Raw genomic sequence first — 17242 nt, forward strand, 5'->3', positions numbered from 1 at the left:
TATCTTTACAACACATCCATCGAGAGTAAAGTGATTGTTGCAGCTTATGATAGTAACAACGTCTTGATATATAATACCGAGAATAATGGGTTTATTATCGACCAATATTCATGTCCTAAAGGAACAATTTTGAATTCGTCTGTGTTTGATGGGACAGGGCTTTTGTTTTTGAGACAGATGTTCACCGAAGAGGTTTTCTTGGCTGTGTCATACATTTCACCCAACTTGATACTCAAAAGCTACCAATTTACTTACATCACCGATCCAAAACCAGACCAAAATCCACTTACATTTCAGTTACTTTCAAATACAAATACTCCAATGGAAGAGCCCCTCTTTATGGACTGCGACGAAACGACTTGTTTGTTGTCTACTGAGAACAAAGTGTATCAAATTGATATTACGCCTGCTTCCGGAGATGCTTACCCGATATGTTCAATTAAAGAACGAACAACTCTCTCAAAGACAAATCTCCACTGTACACCTCAAAAGACAGTTCCGACCAAATTTGACACAACTGCAGTCGAATGTGTTGATATGGACAAGCTTTATCTCTTTAAAGAAGACGGCGTCGTCGAAATGACTTCTTATATATATGAAGACACCCCACTTATCTCTGTTTTGGGTAATGGCGATTTGGTCATGTACGACGGAAATCGCGTTTTTGTGCACACTGGAATGAATCAGTTGTTGTACAACTCATATAAATTGCCAGAGGATGTTTTAGTAGCGACAAACAACTACGTTCTCACGAAAACGGGTATTTACAAATATGGAAATACACAACTGAACGTTTTTACAGAACCAGTTGTGCAAGACACTTGTGTCGTGAAAGCTTCTGAAATCGTTTATAACACAAAAGCGACACTTTTCCATCCGTCACAAACAGCACTTGGAGGAGAATACATCAATGATTGTATTGGTGTAGTCTATGTAGACACCCGGTTTGGACAGAACTTGACTCCTGAATCATTGTCCAACTACAATTTTACATTCAGTGTTGGGGAGTATAGTACTTCGATGAGTGATCTTGCAAGTAAAGGATTTATTCGAGTGAATAAGATGAATGTGTCATATGACAACACCATTACAACCATTTTTAATCTTAAAGGAGAGGAGGAAGAAACTATGAGAGGGTTCAATGTCTATTTCATACTCAATTGGACAACGGGCGAACACAAGTCTTCGAGCATCTATACGTACACTGGCAAGCCAATAAGTTTGAGAAGCGGTGTTATTCGGTATGAAATCAACAATCGACAATACAAAGTGAATATTAAGGAGACACTTGATTTTGATATTACTCAAGACATCTACAACACCGAAAACCAACAAATTGATTTGGTTAAATTTAAAACAAAAACGTACATTCAATATGGAGAGTTGGTTGACATCAATGACACGAATGCATATCTTAATGAACGAAAAGTGTTACAGTATTGGGTGTATAATTCGTATTTGTACTCGCAATTTCTTCGCGATGTATGTACTTCAGAGACCACTAAAGTAGTTCAAATGAAAAAGAAAGGGGTATGTGAGGTGCCCACGTACACGTACTTCATGAAGGATCAAACAACAACGACGACTGAAAATGTGGAGTGTTGTAACAGTGACACGTGTAACACTATATTTGTTGAAGGTGTTGATTGTAAACCATTAGAAGGTGTTGTGACTGATGTGTATTCATCTACATTGGTTAAGCTTGCGTTGACAAAGAAATTTGATTTTATGGACGAGAGAAGTTGTTTTGAAAAGATGGTCAATCAGTCTGCTACTGGGTCTTTCTTTTTAGAATGTGTGTACGGCAACATGCAGACACTTGCCGAGTGTGTAGACAATAAAACAGTTTCGTCGTGTGCGCAAGTGATGTTTTCCAATAGCGCCGATGACACGAAGGTTGAGAAGCAGCAGGTGGTAGCAGACAGTGGCGAGAAAGTGCAGCTTCTTACAGCGACTTCTTCGATTAGTCCGACAAGCACAAACATTGTAACACCCCAAAACATGAATACTGATACATTCAAATTCCAAGTCCAAAGTATTCTTAACGCGAATGGGAAGGACGCAACGACGGAGACTCCAGTCGCCAAGTTGTTCTTCAAGAAAATGTCGAAAGTAAAAAACACGCGACATTTGAAAGGAGCGGGAATGGAGTTGCCGTCCATTGATGTGGATGACAAGAGCACCGCCTTATTAGTAGGTGATGGGTTAACTGTTGATAATGAGAATGTATATATCAAAGACAACATCACCGTCTGTCTTGAAATGAACGAGTTTTGTTCCGAAGGGATCAGTGCGGATCAAAAGATCGATATCATCTACGTAGTGAATGGTATCAATGAAGACCAAGAAATCGTCATTTTGGACGGAGGAAGTACTCCGAGTTTCATCGACTCTGAGAACAAAAAGGTGTGCAATACAGTGAACAAACCGGGGTCCGTCTATCCAGTTATTACTCAAATAGAAGACCCTCCCGTCGTAGAAAAGGGGAAAGCTAAGAATGGTGTTATTATAGGGATAGTAGTATCTGTTATAGTGTGTGTTATTATAGCCGTGTTGATCATTTTAAGTGTTGTTGGTGTTCAGACACTTATGAAGAGAAGAAGAATGAAAATCATCAATGAAGCGTTCCAAGACGATTCAATTTCCGATATTTGAGAAACTTGTGTGTTTTCTTTTGGGTTCAATTAAATAACAAAAATTAACAATTGTGTTATTGAGTTTTTGTTATAAATTATTAAAAGAATAAAAGAACTAAAAAATTTAATAGGAAAATTAATGAGGAAGAAGACTGTGTACGATGTTGAAAATTCTATAAGACAGTACGAAGAGTTTTTACGCCAAATTACTCTGAGGAGCGATTACAACACAGAAGTCGAGACAAGATTTGGGACGATCGAAAATGGCCGTTTCATATCAGGCATAAAACAAGAGGAGTTTCATTCGATCTTGGGGTTTGCGAATCGTTCTGAAACACTGAAACAGACAGAGACGAATACGACGGAACACATCTTCAAAAATGAAAGAAACGACACAGTAAGAGTTGTTGATGCGATTGAAAATGGCGAAAAGGTGCGATACGTCGAAGTCAAAGAGTCACTGAGGAAGGAAGAGATAGTACTTGGAAGACATGAATACGGTCTTAGAGTTGCGTTATCAAGAGAAACACAAGAAGCATATAACAGCGATACTGTGTATGGGAAAGAGCGAATGACACGACAGAAACATAGATACACGTTTTACTTCGAGGACTTTTTCCATGTTGATTTTACTGATGTTGTTCAACATTCATTTGAAGACGACAAGAAGACTCGATCGTATGAAGTTGAGTTTGAATTTGATTCCAACGTCATTGCAGACTATTTGGGTGATGAGAGCAAACCAAGACTCCGCGAAAAGATCACGAAGTACATGGGATACATCAACAACTTCCGCGACTTGATCAAGAAGTCCCATGGAAACTACTTCAAAGACCTTGAAATGAACAAAGAGTATAGTTTGGGGTTTGCACTGTCGCGATTTGTGTGCGACTCGATCACCGGGACTGAGGGACAGTCTAACAATTTTCCGGGTGCGATGCCCGTCAATTTTGGAAGGACATCCTTTGAAATTATTCAGAAAAGTCCGTACATTGTCTCCGAGAAAACAGATGGTGTCAGGCATTTTGTATTAGTGACAGAGAAAGAAGTCTATTTGGTCACCAGAAAGATGGAGTTTTATAAAGTCAACTTCCCCGAGTTTGTTGAGATCTCTGGGAAGCATGGTGTTTCATTATTTGATGGCGAGATTGTGAGAAACATCAATACTTTTCGACCAGTTTTGATGCTGTTTGATGCGATGATAGTCGACGGGTATAACATCACCAAACAGATCTACAGCGAAAGGATCAAGAAAATTGAAGAAGTGGTTCAGAGGTACAATGAGTTGATACAAGAGGATGATGTGCAGAGTGAGAGTGGACTATCGAGTGAGAAGAAGGTGCCTACTACGGAGAGAGTGTTTGATATCATTGTGAAGACGTTCTTTAAAAAGGAGGATATCAAGAAGATCTTTGAAATGATCTGCTTTAATGACCAAATTGATAGTTATGTCATTCAAGACGAGTTGAGATGCCATAGGTCTGATGGTATCATTTTTGCACCAGATATCCCATATCAACCGTTTGCAAATCCTGGGTTGTTTAAATGGAAATATATGACACATTGGACGATCGATTATGGCATCAAAGAGTACGGATATTATGGAGATAATCGAGAGATGTTGTTCACGGTCGACAGACAAAGAGATATCATAATGAGAGAGTTGAACTTTTCAAATGCGGACTTGGACGCATTTGACGAAGACAAAGAGAAGTATGGGTGGAATACGAGCGGAGTTGTGGAAACGTCGTTTGATGTGTGGACGGGGAGATGGAAATATTTGATATATCGGTATGATAAGCCAAAGCCGAATCATATTAGTGTGTGTGTTGATACATTAGAAGCAATGGCTTGTAATATATCCCAAGAGGAACTTATTTACCGATGTTCGGTACCACTTGGAGAGGACAGATGGACCCAATTGTATTTCAACGAGCTTAAAAAGCAAGTTGAAGCGTTCCCAGAAAAGATGAGACAAAGGTTAGAAATGAAATCAAAACAAATGGAAGTCGAATGAATTGTGAATGTCAAGTGAAGGTAGGGTATAATTCTGTTATTCATTTTATTAAAGTTAGTAGTATATATATTATAATTTATACTATTCATAACGCAAACAATGGTTTTGATTTATTTCTTCTTTCCTTTGGAAGCTTTGGGTGTCACTTTCTTTGTTACTTTCGTAATAATTTTCTTTGGAGCTTTCTTTACAATTTTCTTCACTTTATTGGCCACTTTGGCTTTGGTTTTTTTAATTGTCCCTTTGAGTTTATTCATCGTCTTTTTAACACTCTTTACAGTGCTTTTTACTTTACTGGCGGATTTTTTAATACTTTTGACACTCGACTTGACTTTATTTTTAATCGAAGTTTTGACGGTGCCTTTCACTTTACCAACAACCTTTTTTACTCCTTTGACAACTTTTTTTGCTTTGGTGGAAGCCTTCTTGGCTGAAGCACCAACTCTGGCGGTAGTTTTGTTGATGGACGTTTTCAAAGTGCCTTTGATCTTGTCTTTCACCTTCTTCTCGACCTTGTCCATCGCAAGTTTTGCAACACCCTTTCCAACTGCTTTCGCCGTCTGCTTTATGCCATTTGCCGTGATCTTTTTCCCCACATTCTTCAGTCCAGTTTTAGCTGCCGATGCGATTTGTTTCGCACTTTTTCCTTTCAAGTTCTTGACGCCATTCTTGACGGTCGATAATTTCAACGCTTTGTCTCCACCAGCTATCTTTGACAAATTATCGTTATATGTGGTTTTGAAGCCTTTTGTGGTTTTCTTTATGTCACCTAACGTGTTCTTCATCTTTTTTTTCACATTAAACGCTTCTTTAAATTTGCTCTTTGCAGTCGACTTCAAATTGGCAGATGAAAGATCAAGCTTCTGTCCAGTTAGTACTTTCTTACCAGCACCAACAGCAGCATCTGCTACGACACCAACAGCTTTGTCTATTGCCCAGTTCTTTGCGTTATTCAAAGCAGTCTTCCCACCTTGTTTCAACCCTTCCTTAACCCCACCTTTTTGATACCCTTTTGAAAAGTCGGTCGCAACATCCACCGTTTTCTTCGCTACAGAAGCAACTGTTTTCACTGCTTTCGCTCCAGTTTCAATGGTTTTAGAAGCTGCTGCAATGGGTGCTTTTTGTTAAATGTGTTATAATAATAATAATATTTATTATATAAATAATTATAATAATTATAATAATATTTATTATATTAATAATTATAATAATTAAGTTATAAAACAAACCAGCAACAGCATTAACACCAGGTATGACAGAAGCAACAGTAGCTACTTTATTCACAACACCGGCCACTTTGGCAACAGTCCCAGCCACATTAGCTACCTTGTCAAGACCACTTGATATCTTCTCACCATTCTTCGCCATCCAATCGGTCGACTTCTCTACCACGTTGTGAATACTACTCTTTGCTTTGTCTAACCAACCGTCATCAAGCAAAAAGTCTGACTCGTTGCCTTCGAAGACTTCGAGAAAGTTGTCCAAATCAGTTTCCCCAAAGATGTCATCTTGGGAGAAAAAGTCGAGGTCAAAATCAAATTTCAACGATGAGGACGAAACGCAACAGATCAGAACGCAGAAAAGGAAAATTCCGTATTTCATTAATATAATATGATTTGGAGATCATTAGGAAAATGTTTACCATTCTTCAAACTTGTTGAACCACAGCTATCTGTCGGAGTTATTTAATGGAACTCAATTGCAAAAAAAATTATTCTGGTTAATTTATGTATTATATTCGATAGTTTATTGTTAATTGTGCAGCAAAGTGATTAAATATGCCTTTTGATAACAAAAAAAGTGGGGTTTTTAGTTTTGTTATTTATTTGGAAGTTTTTAGAACATTATTATTATCATCAACACAAAAATAGAAAATCATATTGTTTTTTTTGGTAATTTTTATAGTTAATTGAAAGAGAAAGTGGTAAAGACAAAAAAAAATGTTACTAGTTGAATTAATGTAAAATTTATTAAAATAAACTATCAAACTCTTTTTTAAAAAATAAATAATTGTTAATATTTGAGTGATTATAATTCCAAAGATTTCTATAATAAGATAAAGCCCCGATACTTTGTTTCAAAAATTAGCTTTTTTATTATGGATTTTAGTTTTCTCAACCAAAAAGATGTTCGTATCGTATTTAGTAGTAGTTTCCAAAATATTAAATTAATCAAAAACTTTTCAAAAATCACAAATTGTTGATTTAGTAACTATACTAAAATTATAATATTATTATTCTATATTATAATAATTAAAATACTAGTATGTATTATAATTTATATTATTTTTTTTCAAACAATAATGGTATTTATATTAGTAAATATTAATTAAATTTAATTAAAAAAAAACAAATATAATAGTAAAGTTCTTATTATTAGTAGTTAGTATTTATTGTAAATTAAATAAGTTACAATTATTTAAATAGACATTTTAATGTATTAATAAATATGATAATAATTACTATAGTATATGATACAAAACATAAGAATAAAAAACAAATCAATGAGAATGTACAAATGTCTGGTTATGTAATTATGGTTTAAAATTTCAACTCACCCCTTCGAAGGAAGCAGTTATTTGCTGTGTCTTTTGACACTTCGAACAAATGTTCTGACATCCCAATTCCGATATTAATAACTTCTTTTTTTCCACAGAGATAGACTCCATCTTTCCATACTCTTTCTATCTGTTCTGTTTTATAATTTCGTTTTCCTTTTGCTACCCTTTTGCACTCAAAGAAATAGCCGAGTTCTAAGCATATATCCATTAACAGGCAACTCATGAAGTAAGTCTTTTTATTGAGGTATTTTCGAAAAGCTTTCTTTTGATCCAGTCCTTCAATAATATCCTTATTATAGTCTACTTTACAACAACTCTTCACGAATTCCCCAATGTCAAGTTTCTCGTTTTGAAAAGTCAACGTTTTGATGGAAAAGAGTTGGTGGGTCAGCCGCGCTTTCTTTCGAGGCTTCTTAAACTCGACCACTGAATGTTGATTGATCAAATACACAAGAAAGCCTTGAAGGATGGCTTTTTCTTCTCTCTTCTGTCGACTCTCGAGAGCGTGTTGCTGCCTTTTGTCGACAGGTCTGACCACGTTTCTTTTGGTCTGCTGCATACCAATGACAATGAGTTCATTCACTTTAAATGACAAATCCAAAGTGGTCGTTTTTGTTCTAAAAATGAATAATGGTACTGCTATCCTGATTCGTTGGTTAAAAAACGGCGCATTCCACTTGGAAATATATAAATATATATTGTTTGAAAAAATTCTGTTTTGTAGATTGTGATAGGGGTTTCTCGTACAAAGTTGGACTCTATGAACAATTGCATATCTGGTGCAATTGTGTATTTCATTGGCTAACTTAAACACACTTTTATTTAGTATAATTGATTAAGAAAAATAATTTCTCGATGTTGGGCGAAAGTCCAAGTCCAAAAACAACTCATCTTGTTTGTTTTTTCTGATGTTTGCAGAAGCTCTTCACACGTTATTTTAGGCTTGACAGTTGAAAAGTTTTGACCCTAGCAAAACTGCATATTGTTAACCAATTAATTGTTTTGTTACTGATTAATAACAATATTTATATTGTAAATAGTGTTTGTTTTTTATTGGAGCGTTTTGCTGCATCATTGTGCATTTTGAAAGTTTCATTGGAATTTAACTCCGCATATGGAAAAACAAATAAATAGAAAATCGTGGATAAACAAAACCAAAGCAATTTAAATATTTTTTTTTTCTTATTTGTTTTCTCATAGAAAAATATTTATCAATATTATTAAATATGTTTTCTTATTCAACTAATAAATATTTATTATAACAACAGAATTCGAGTCATTTTAAATGATTATTGATTATACTCTCAAGTGTCGGCAAATTCTTTTATTTAAAACCATGAAATGTTACCAAATGTCTTTATTTTGCTTATTAAAAAAGAACAAAGACACTTTAGAATGTTTAATTCGACTATTGTAAGTCTTCAAGTTTATTATTGACATTATATTAAGATTCAAATTTATTTGATATGTTTTAATCTCTTCATGTGAATTTTAGTTTCGAGGAAATGTAATATAAATTCTATACCATCCAAAACGATTATAAAACATTTTTGTTCAGTTTTATTTGGATAAATCTTATGATAAATTATAAAAGCTGTTCAATCAAATTGTTAACTCCATTGATAATTAAAGAACAAAAAATTTTCAGAATTTAACAATTTAAGCTCAAAAACGATCAGAATTTTGGTTTTCTCAACATTCAAACCAAAACCCAATAATTTAAATCTTCTTTTAACCGTTTATTTGTAACCCGGGATAACAAGGTCCACAAAGAGGAACACTTAATTATTATGTTGTTTTTTTCAAATTAGAAGTTTTGCTCACTCCTATTTTAAGTAAATTTAATTAATCTAAAATTGGATAATCAAGTTTTATAAATATTAATTTGACCGGTATTTTTAAGACCTCATAATAAATAAATGAAACATATTAAAACTATTAAACTTTATTCTTTGCTTAATTGGTCTGTTAGTCGAACCCAATAATGTTATTTTAAATTATAAAAATGTTTATTTAAATTTATTATCCAATATGAATCTGTTTTTTTCAAAGTGCACAACAGAAAAAATATATATAACATTCAATTAGTGAACATAAAAACGAACCAAAGGCTCAAGTTGAAATGAAGATAAAAGACATAATATTTAACTTCGGTTTATATACACAATGAGTAGTATTAATTAAAAAAGTGACTCAAAAATTTACTTTTGGTGATTCAATTAATTAAAAAAATATAAGAATCAACGAGGTACTTACCATATTTTTTTTAATACCCCATGTTTTTCGTTCTAGCTTGAAAAATTTTATAAATATTTTGTCTTACTATTATCGCAATTGTTTTATAAATAAGATTCTAAACAAACTTTATGAAACTGTAGGTAGCGATTTAACATCATTATTTTACACAATAATTGCATGGCTTATTATTAACAACTTTTTTATACAATTTAATTGTTGTTTTTATTGGTATTATTTTAATACCAGCTTTAGTCTTTATCATTATTTGAATGCAAACATTGTTATGTTTGGAATAATTCACATTTTGTTGTTTGTAAATTTGAAGAGACTAAATTCTAAAGAGTAAAATTTGTTTTTAAAAATCTGAATCTGTGATGTACATGTAGATCACACAAGAGATTATAGATGTCTTCCAATGAGAAATTGTGACACCACAAATTCAAAAACGAACTAAAATGCAGACGTTGTAAATACAACAATGGTTTGTACTTATATTTAAACTCAACTTTCTACATTGGAACGAAGATTGTTTTTGATTGTATGCAATATGAAAAAATATACTGTATTGTTTTACAACAATCAAAAAAGTATGTTATTTTAATTTATCGTCCGACACAAGAAATACAACAAGTTTTTAGAATGTAAATTATTTACAATTAGCAACAAAAGATGGAGCAAACAAGAAACATTCATCTATTAACAATTTGAAATAACAATTATAAACAAGACGACAAACAATTCTAATAGAAAGCACAATGTCGACACCAAATCTTCATTTTGTTAATTTTATTCAAATTTACTTTGACAAAGACTAATTTGAAAAAAATAAAAAACTTGTTGTTATTATATATAATCGACAAAAAGATTATATTTCACCACTGGAATATAATCATTTTATCTGAACCAGTGTTCAGATACCACTTCATTGTTTGTGTTTCAAAGCTTTCCAAAAATTGGTCTTATATTCAATTAGCAACAAGTTGTAAAATGTTAAATGTAATTCAATGAAGAGTTATAACGTAATTTAAAATGTAGTGTTGTCTTCTTCATCACAATAGAAAATTATTTAATACAAAAGAAAAGTTTCTCATTATTATCACTATCAAAACAATATAAGAAGAATATTTCGTGGTATTTTTATCAAAATTCAAATGATTAAAAAATTGATATGCAATTTGAATTAAGAATTTGGGTAAATAAATGAAATTTTTTTCGTATTATGGCGCTTCATAACCGGTTGAGGTACTTATAATGTATTTAAAATCCAAATAGTTAAATTATAATTATACATCCATTCTAATTTTTTTTAGTAAATCCCAACAATTTATAGTTTCTAAGATAATAAAACCACAACATTTCACTTTTTAATTTACGCCGTCTTTTATATAAAAAATTAAACTACTTTTTGAAAAAGCAAACCATTGTTTCCTAATCTATGAATTGTGGGTGTTGTTATATAATGTAAAACAAAATGTATATTTTTGATATGATTATTAAATAATTTTAAATATAATAAATAATAAGTGTTTTATGGTTATTATTACATTAACTTTTAATAAACGGGATTAGTAATATAAGAAAGGTTTAAGAAAAAAATTCGTTACAACATATAAATCGAATTTCTATCCACTTTTTAGACAAAAATATAAACATAATTATCAGTACCAGATTATAAATTAAAACCCTGCTTATTTATAATGGGCTGGCTTTACCCAAAGTCTTTTCAAAGGCACAAAATGGACAAAAATACCCTTTGACAAACTAACATGATAATTTGCAAAACCACTCTATATTAGTCATTCTTAAACCATTTTTTTCTTTTTAAGTGACCTTAATTATTGCAAAATGTGTAAAATGTCGTTTTTCTGATGTTTAATCCACCCAAAAATGAAAAAGAAGTGTTGCAAAATAAAATCGGAGGTGATTGGTCAACGAAGAAAGTCTAAAAAGATAATTAAAAAGAGGATTATACGTTGATAAACAAAGATCGCTACAATCTGATTAAATAGAACAATGAGTGAACTTTCTTTCTCAACTACAGAAAAAATCCAACAACTTGAGACTCAGCAAATTTACGTTTGTCTTTACTTATCATCTTCTTCTTATTCAACACACCGTTAGTGATATTTCGAATAACAAAAAGGCCTACAAAATGTTTGTTAACTACGTCAACTCTGACAACCCTTTTGTTGACGATTTGCTCCACGACTTAAAAGATGGATTGGTTCTCGCGAAGTTTCTTCGAAACTTAAGTTGTAAAAACATTCCAACTATCATCAGGAAGCCGACTAAAGATATCGAGAAGCTTCAAAACCTCTCTGAAATTATTCGTGTTGTCAAGGATGAAGGTGTTAAAACCTCTGCAGCCTCTGACGAAATTTTTAATGGGAATAAGAAAGCCATATTGTCGTTATTGTACCAATTGATGTATAAATTCCGTCTTGGAAGTTTGTTCTTTCGAGTGATTTAATAATAAAAAAACTAATCAATAGATTGCTCTGTGAGGATGGTCGATTTCACGAAATGGGTGAAAGGAAGAATTGGCGTGAAAGACCCCGAATTTGATTTGAAACAATCACTGGCCGATGGCATCATATTTGCGCAATTATTAAATTATTTGCAAAGTGGCGTTATTGATATATCCACATTAGAAGGAAGTAATACAGAAAAGGTACAGAAATGTATTGATGTTGCTTATGCGCGTCTGAATATACCAAAACTGATAATGGCGGATTATGTTGCACAAGGGACTGTTGATGACTACTGTCTTTATGTCTATTTAACTTTCTTTATTATGAAAGATACACATTTTGAAGACAATGAAGTGATGAACGAAATTGCAAAGAACTTGAGAGAAAGAAAACTACAAGCGCGAACAACTTTACGAGCGCGAGTTGCTAACACCATTCAAAGAATGTTGGACTGTGTTAAAAATGTGAAGATCAAATACCCTAATATGGATGATGAAAACATCCCAGAAGAAGCTAAAGAACTCATCCCAATGGAAGAGAGTCTTCAGAAATTACTTAACGACTTCATGAATGTTAAAATGGATGAGAATAACGAAGAAATGCTTTTTGATATTGTGAATGACCCAAACATGTTGATGTTAAAAGACTGGGAAGAGAAGGTCGGTAAGCAAGAAGAGTTAATTAAAAACTTGACGACGGGTCTTGAAAGAGGTAAACGGAGAAAAATGTTCCAATCGATGAAGGAAGTCAGTTCTGCAACGGACTTGACATCACCAATCGTGAAAGAGTTGGCAGAGAAAAAGAAGCAACTTGATGATAAAAATCGAGACATAGAAGTGTTAAAGAAAATGCGAATGACATCAGAAGAAGATAAGAAGAAGCTTGAAGAGGAAGTTAAAGAGCTTACCGTGAAGATTGAAGAGTTACACAAGAAAGTAGAAGCCTCAGAAGAGCTTCAAACTGAAATTGAAACTTTGAAGGAAAAAGTGAAAGACAAAGAAGCATTAGAAAAGCAATTAGAACTTATTACAAATGAAAGTGAATGTTTTAAAAGTAATTGCGAACAATTGAAAAGTGAAATTGAAAGAATGAAAAAAGAACAAGAAGACGTCGAAACAACACATAAAACACAAATAGAAGAACTTAACTCTCAAAATGAACAGCAACAGAAAAGTATCGATGAGTTTAATAGTTTAATTCAACAACAAGAAAAAGAAAAGGAAACTATTGTTTCTAACCTTCAAGAAAAAGAAGCGATGATTAAAGAATTCGATTTGAAAATTCAGACTTTCGAGACGGAGTGCGAGAAAATGAAAACAACAAATGTGGAGTTAACAACACACAATGAAAAAATTCAAAGTGATTTCAATGAATTAACAAAGAAACACACTGAAGAAATACAGAAATCGGAACAGCAAATAAATGAAAAGGAAAAACTCATTGAAGAACTAACAACGTCAAACAAGAGCAAAGAAGAACAAGTCGAAGAGCTTAAGACGAAGATGAAAGACTCGATGGGTACACAATGCGAAATTGTTCAAGAACTTGACAAAACGATACAAGACAACAAAGACTTACACAACCAAATTGAAGTACTTCGTTCTCAAGTCGACAATTTACTTCAACAAACTGAAGAAGAAAAGGAAAAAGGCAAAGCACAAGTCGAAGACAGTGAAAAGAAAATCCGTGACGTGTTAAATACTGTCAGTGAAAAGGACAAAGTGATTTCTGAATTACAAAAACAAATAGAAACACATCAAACAGACAAAAATGACATTCAAAAGCAACTCGAACAGTTGAAACTCGAGAACGACGCTTTCAAACTCCAAATTTTCACGTTGACACAAGAGAAGGAGAATGAGAGGAAAATGACAGAAGAGGCACAGGAACGCTTGAAGAAAGAAATGGACGACAAGCTTCGCGAATTGGAAGACTTAAAAGGACAAAGCAAATCAAAGGAAGAAGACTTCTCGCAACTCAAAATCATCATCGACGGTCTTTCAAAAAGTCTTGGCGAGAAGACGGCAGCTGTGAGTGAGTTGACAAATGAGAAGACTCGCATAGAAGAAGAGAAAATCAAGACCAAAATCGCTTGTTCTGACTTAGCAAAACAGCACGAAGCCGATCAACTCACAATCCAAAAGATGACAAAGACCCTTGAGAAATTAGAGAACGATTACATCGAAGATAAGAAGTATTACAGCACACTAGAAATGGGCTACAAAAACAAAGAACTGTTCTCTTTGGACAAAGAAGATGACAGACGTGTACTCTTCAACTCGTTAGCACTTGCAATCAAAATTGTGATGCCAAAGCAAATAGTCCTTGATAACACAATGTTGTACGAGGAATGCCTCGCCGAGAAAGTTCCGTTGAAGGAATGGAACTTGTGGCTCGTTCGCAGACTCCACGGAGAAAAGTGAATCACTCACAAACACGTCAATTGAAAAATATGTTCTCGTTTTGGTTGTCGTACGTAAAGCGGAGCTGCTTTTTAGCGTCGTTTAGAAATTCTTTGAACGTGTTGATATCATTTGCTTTAAAACACATCGCTGTCATCACATATTGGTACGACAATTTTCCTTTGAACGTCATTAAAACCGACTCAAACAACATCATCCGAGCCGACGGCACAATATTCTTCTCAATAAATTTCATAACCAACGTCGGGAACGTTCCACTGTACGCTTTAAGTAAAACCGACCGCATCTCGCCACAGAAGTAATACTTCAAGAGTTCGCAAACACTTAATAAAAGAGGGTTTTGAACCTCTGTTTTGATATGACCGAGTAAGTCGTTATATGCCTTGATTGACATTGTGTTCTTCTGGAGTCCGGTGTGTGAATAGAGCAAACTGATAGCCAAAAAGATGATATGCGTGTCGTCGTGTATTGATAATACACCATCGACTTCAATGAGTTTCTTCACACATGTAATAAGCTCAGTGAGATCGTTCTGTCAGTAAGTGCAACTGAACAACAGATGATAATTATAACAAACGTTGTCCAATTCGGTAATCAAGTTGGCGATATAAACTTCTCTTGTAAACTGATTAACAATACCCTGGACAGTCAAGTCTTGTCTGATCGACTTGAGTTGGTCAAGGAAGTAGTTAATATCTCTTTCTCCGCTTTTGTACTTATTCCCGACAAACACAAACGCCTTTTGAAGGACGTCCAAAGGTCTTACTGAGTCTGGTGTGATCACCTTCACAAGTCTCAAATAGTGTTTCTCGAGTTGTTGGCACGTCCCAACTATATTTTTCGAGTTATCTTTGTTGGTGTCTTCTTTTTTAGTCTCATTCGATTGGTTTTGTTTCTTATCAATTTTTGCATTACAATTAGTATTACCCTTTCGTTGTGGAAGTTCCGCCTTAATTTGAGTTTGGGGTTCAGAACCCTTTGGTCGTTGTGGTGGTTCAAATTTGATTCCTTTGATCACAGGAAATACAATAGGTTTTGTTGGTTCGGAGACGACATGTTTTGGTTCAACATTTTGTTGGAGTGATTTCTCTTGTAATTGTTGTTCAACGAGTTGAATGCTTTGTTGTTGTGGGGTGGATCGAACAGTCTCAATTCCATTTTCTTTCATTGTTTTAACTTCTTCGTTCTGATTCTTCTCTTGAACCTTTTCTTCTTCGGTACCACCTTCACTCTCCATTTGGTTGTTTTCAGACTGTGTGGAAGTGTCTGATTGATCCGATTCATCAACGTTATCTGCTCCTTCTGAATCATTTTCAGGATTATATTCCTCTTGGCTCATTTCCAAGTCATCCCCTTCTTTGTTATCAAAAGTGTTTGTGTTTGGAGCCCTCTTCCCTTGAACCCCATCAATATCATCAGTGAAACACGACATTTCCAAAAAAGGCGAGTTTTGTGCAAACACAGCATCTGGACTCAATTCCGATTGTTTCTGTAACAATTCGCGTTGCCTTTCAATATCCTTCTCAAGTTGCAGTTGATGTCTTTCAAGGGCTTCTTTCATTGTCTGTGAGAGTGGTTTAAATGTGGTGGGTTGGAACCCAAAAGGCAGCGCTCGTTTTTCTGGTGCCCCAAAATTCGTAAAATCAGTCACCTTAGCTCCCTTTGTGCTTTTATTGTTCTCACCAGATTTCAGTGTTTCTGACAACCCTCCAAGTCCGTTCCCTTCATTATTCAGAAACAATATTTGTTGCGTCGAATACCCCAGTACTTTGTTGTAGTTGATGTCATCTGCGTACTCCTTCACCAAGTGTCTCATTAGTATTATCAGTTTAGTTCTTTTCTAGTTTACAACTAGTTCCATGTAATACCAATAAATTACTAAAAGAATAGTAATTTTATAGATAGAATCAATTAAATGAAAAAAGAGGAATCGAACCATTGAACGAAAAAGAGAATAAAAAAGTCAAACAGCGATTCACTTATTGCCCCTTAGCATCCTTTCTTGCTTTTCTTTTTCTTCTTCCGAGCTTCTCTGGGTTAGTAAGAGGAGTGTTAGGAGCGAGTTGTACGAGTGGTTCGGATGACACTCTGACCATGAAAGAGGGAACATCGACGATTTGTTTACCGACAGAGATCAACTTTGAACGGATCAACACTCTGGCGTGGTGAATTGATTTAGCAAAGCCCTTTCTGAAGACAATTGTCTGAAGTCTTCTCTCAAGTAAGTTCTCCTCCTTAAGAGCCAAGACGAACTCAAGCTTAGTTTGATCTTTTGGTAATATCCCGAGGTTGTGAAGTCTTCTGAGTAAAGCGTTACCTTCCAAGATTCTTTTTGGGTCGGTGGCGGATTTCATTAACATCACCTTAGCAATAGTTCTCATGTGGCCCAACATAAAGTGGACACGTTGAATTTCTCTCTTGCATTTCAATCCAAACTGTCCGGCTAATTTCAACTCGGCATCAAATCTTGTTCTGTCGAATGGTACTTTTGGTGTCTTGTATACAACACTGTGATTACGGAGGCAACGTCCCATTGGTGCTGGCGATACTCAATATTTTAAGTTTGAAGAGCTACTTAGGGTTTCCTTTATTAGACATAATAGTTGTTTTACTTCAATTTTTAGTTTATATGTATTATATTCATTTTATTTGTTTATTTATGTTTCATAAAAATGGTTATTTTTTATTATATTATACTAAATATATTTTGTTATATTAATATTATATTTTTATTACAGTAACAATTTATTAAAATTTGTTATTTTTTTATTTTTTTTGTATATCAATTACTATTAGTTTAACTATTAATTTATATTTAAATTATAAATAACATAAAAAATCACTTAATTTTTATACCAGAGAAATTTTTTTTTTGGTTTAATAATTAATAATTGTTT

General features: G+C 33.8%; 7 protein-coding genes across 7 annotated transcripts; 3 read left to right on the forward strand and 4 right to left on the reverse strand.

The window, feature by feature from the left end:
- Positions 1–177: 177 nt before the first annotated feature.
- EIN_059620 (hypothetical protein) lies at positions 178–2655 on the forward strand (the record flags this gene model as incomplete). Its single annotated transcript, XM_004260190.1, has 1 exon — positions 178–2655. The coding sequence occupies one exon, from the start codon at positions 178–180 to the stop codon at positions 2653–2655; it is 2478 nt and encodes an 825-aa protein (XP_004260238.1).
- A 120-nt stretch (positions 2656–2775) lies between these two features.
- EIN_059630 (mRNA-capping enzyme subunit alpha, putative) lies at positions 2776–4653 on the forward strand (the record flags this gene model as incomplete). Its single annotated transcript, XM_004260191.1, has 1 exon — positions 2776–4653. One exon carries the CDS (start codon positions 2776–2778, stop codon positions 4651–4653), a length of 1878 nt encoding a protein of 625 aa, XP_004260239.1.
- Positions 4654–4763: 110 nt separating this feature from the next.
- Positions 4764–6255, reverse strand: EIN_059640 (hypothetical protein; the record flags this gene model as incomplete). The annotated part of the gene is made up of 2 exons (XM_004260192.1): positions 4764–5770; positions 5883–6255. The coding sequence occupies 2 exons, from the start codon at positions 6253–6255 to the stop codon at positions 4764–4766; spliced, it is 1380 nt and encodes a 459-aa protein (XP_004260240.1).
- A 938-nt stretch (positions 6256–7193) lies between these two features.
- Positions 7194–8104, reverse strand: EIN_059650 (hypothetical protein; the record flags this gene model as incomplete). Its single annotated transcript, XM_004260193.1, has 2 exons — positions 7194–8014; positions 8098–8104. The coding sequence occupies 2 exons, from the start codon at positions 8102–8104 to the stop codon at positions 7194–7196; spliced, it is 828 nt and encodes a 275-aa protein (XP_004260241.1).
- A 3360-nt stretch (positions 8105–11464) lies between these two features.
- EIN_059660 (DNA double-strand break repair Rad50 ATPase, putative) lies at positions 11465–14345 on the forward strand (the record flags this gene model as incomplete). Its single annotated transcript, XM_004260194.1, has 3 exons — positions 11465–11527; positions 11595–11898; positions 11944–14345. 3 exons carry the CDS (start codon positions 11465–11467, stop codon positions 14343–14345), a joined length of 2769 nt encoding a protein of 922 aa, XP_004260242.1.
- A 16-nt stretch (positions 14346–14361) lies between these two features.
- On the reverse strand, positions 14362–16161 carry EIN_059670 (leukocyte receptor cluster member, putative; the record flags this gene model as incomplete). The annotated part of the gene is made up of 2 exons (XM_004260195.1): positions 14362–14877; positions 14923–16161. The coding sequence occupies 2 exons, from the start codon at positions 16159–16161 to the stop codon at positions 14362–14364; spliced, it is 1755 nt and encodes a 584-aa protein (XP_004260243.1).
- A 163-nt stretch (positions 16162–16324) lies between these two features.
- Positions 16325–16879, reverse strand: EIN_059680 (40S ribosomal protein S9, putative; the record flags this gene model as incomplete). The annotated part of the gene is made up of 1 exon (XM_004260196.1): positions 16325–16879. The coding sequence occupies one exon, from the start codon at positions 16877–16879 to the stop codon at positions 16325–16327; it is 555 nt and encodes a 184-aa protein (XP_004260244.1).
- Between the last annotated feature and the right edge of the window lie 363 nt (positions 16880–17242).

Source organism: Entamoeba invadens (genome assembly GCF_000330505.1).
Source record: "Entamoeba invadens IP1 unplaced genomic scaffold scaff_1105074726711, whole genome shotgun sequence".
NCBI classification, from domain to species: Eukaryota; Evosea; order Mastigamoebida; family Endamoebidae; genus Entamoeba; species Entamoeba invadens.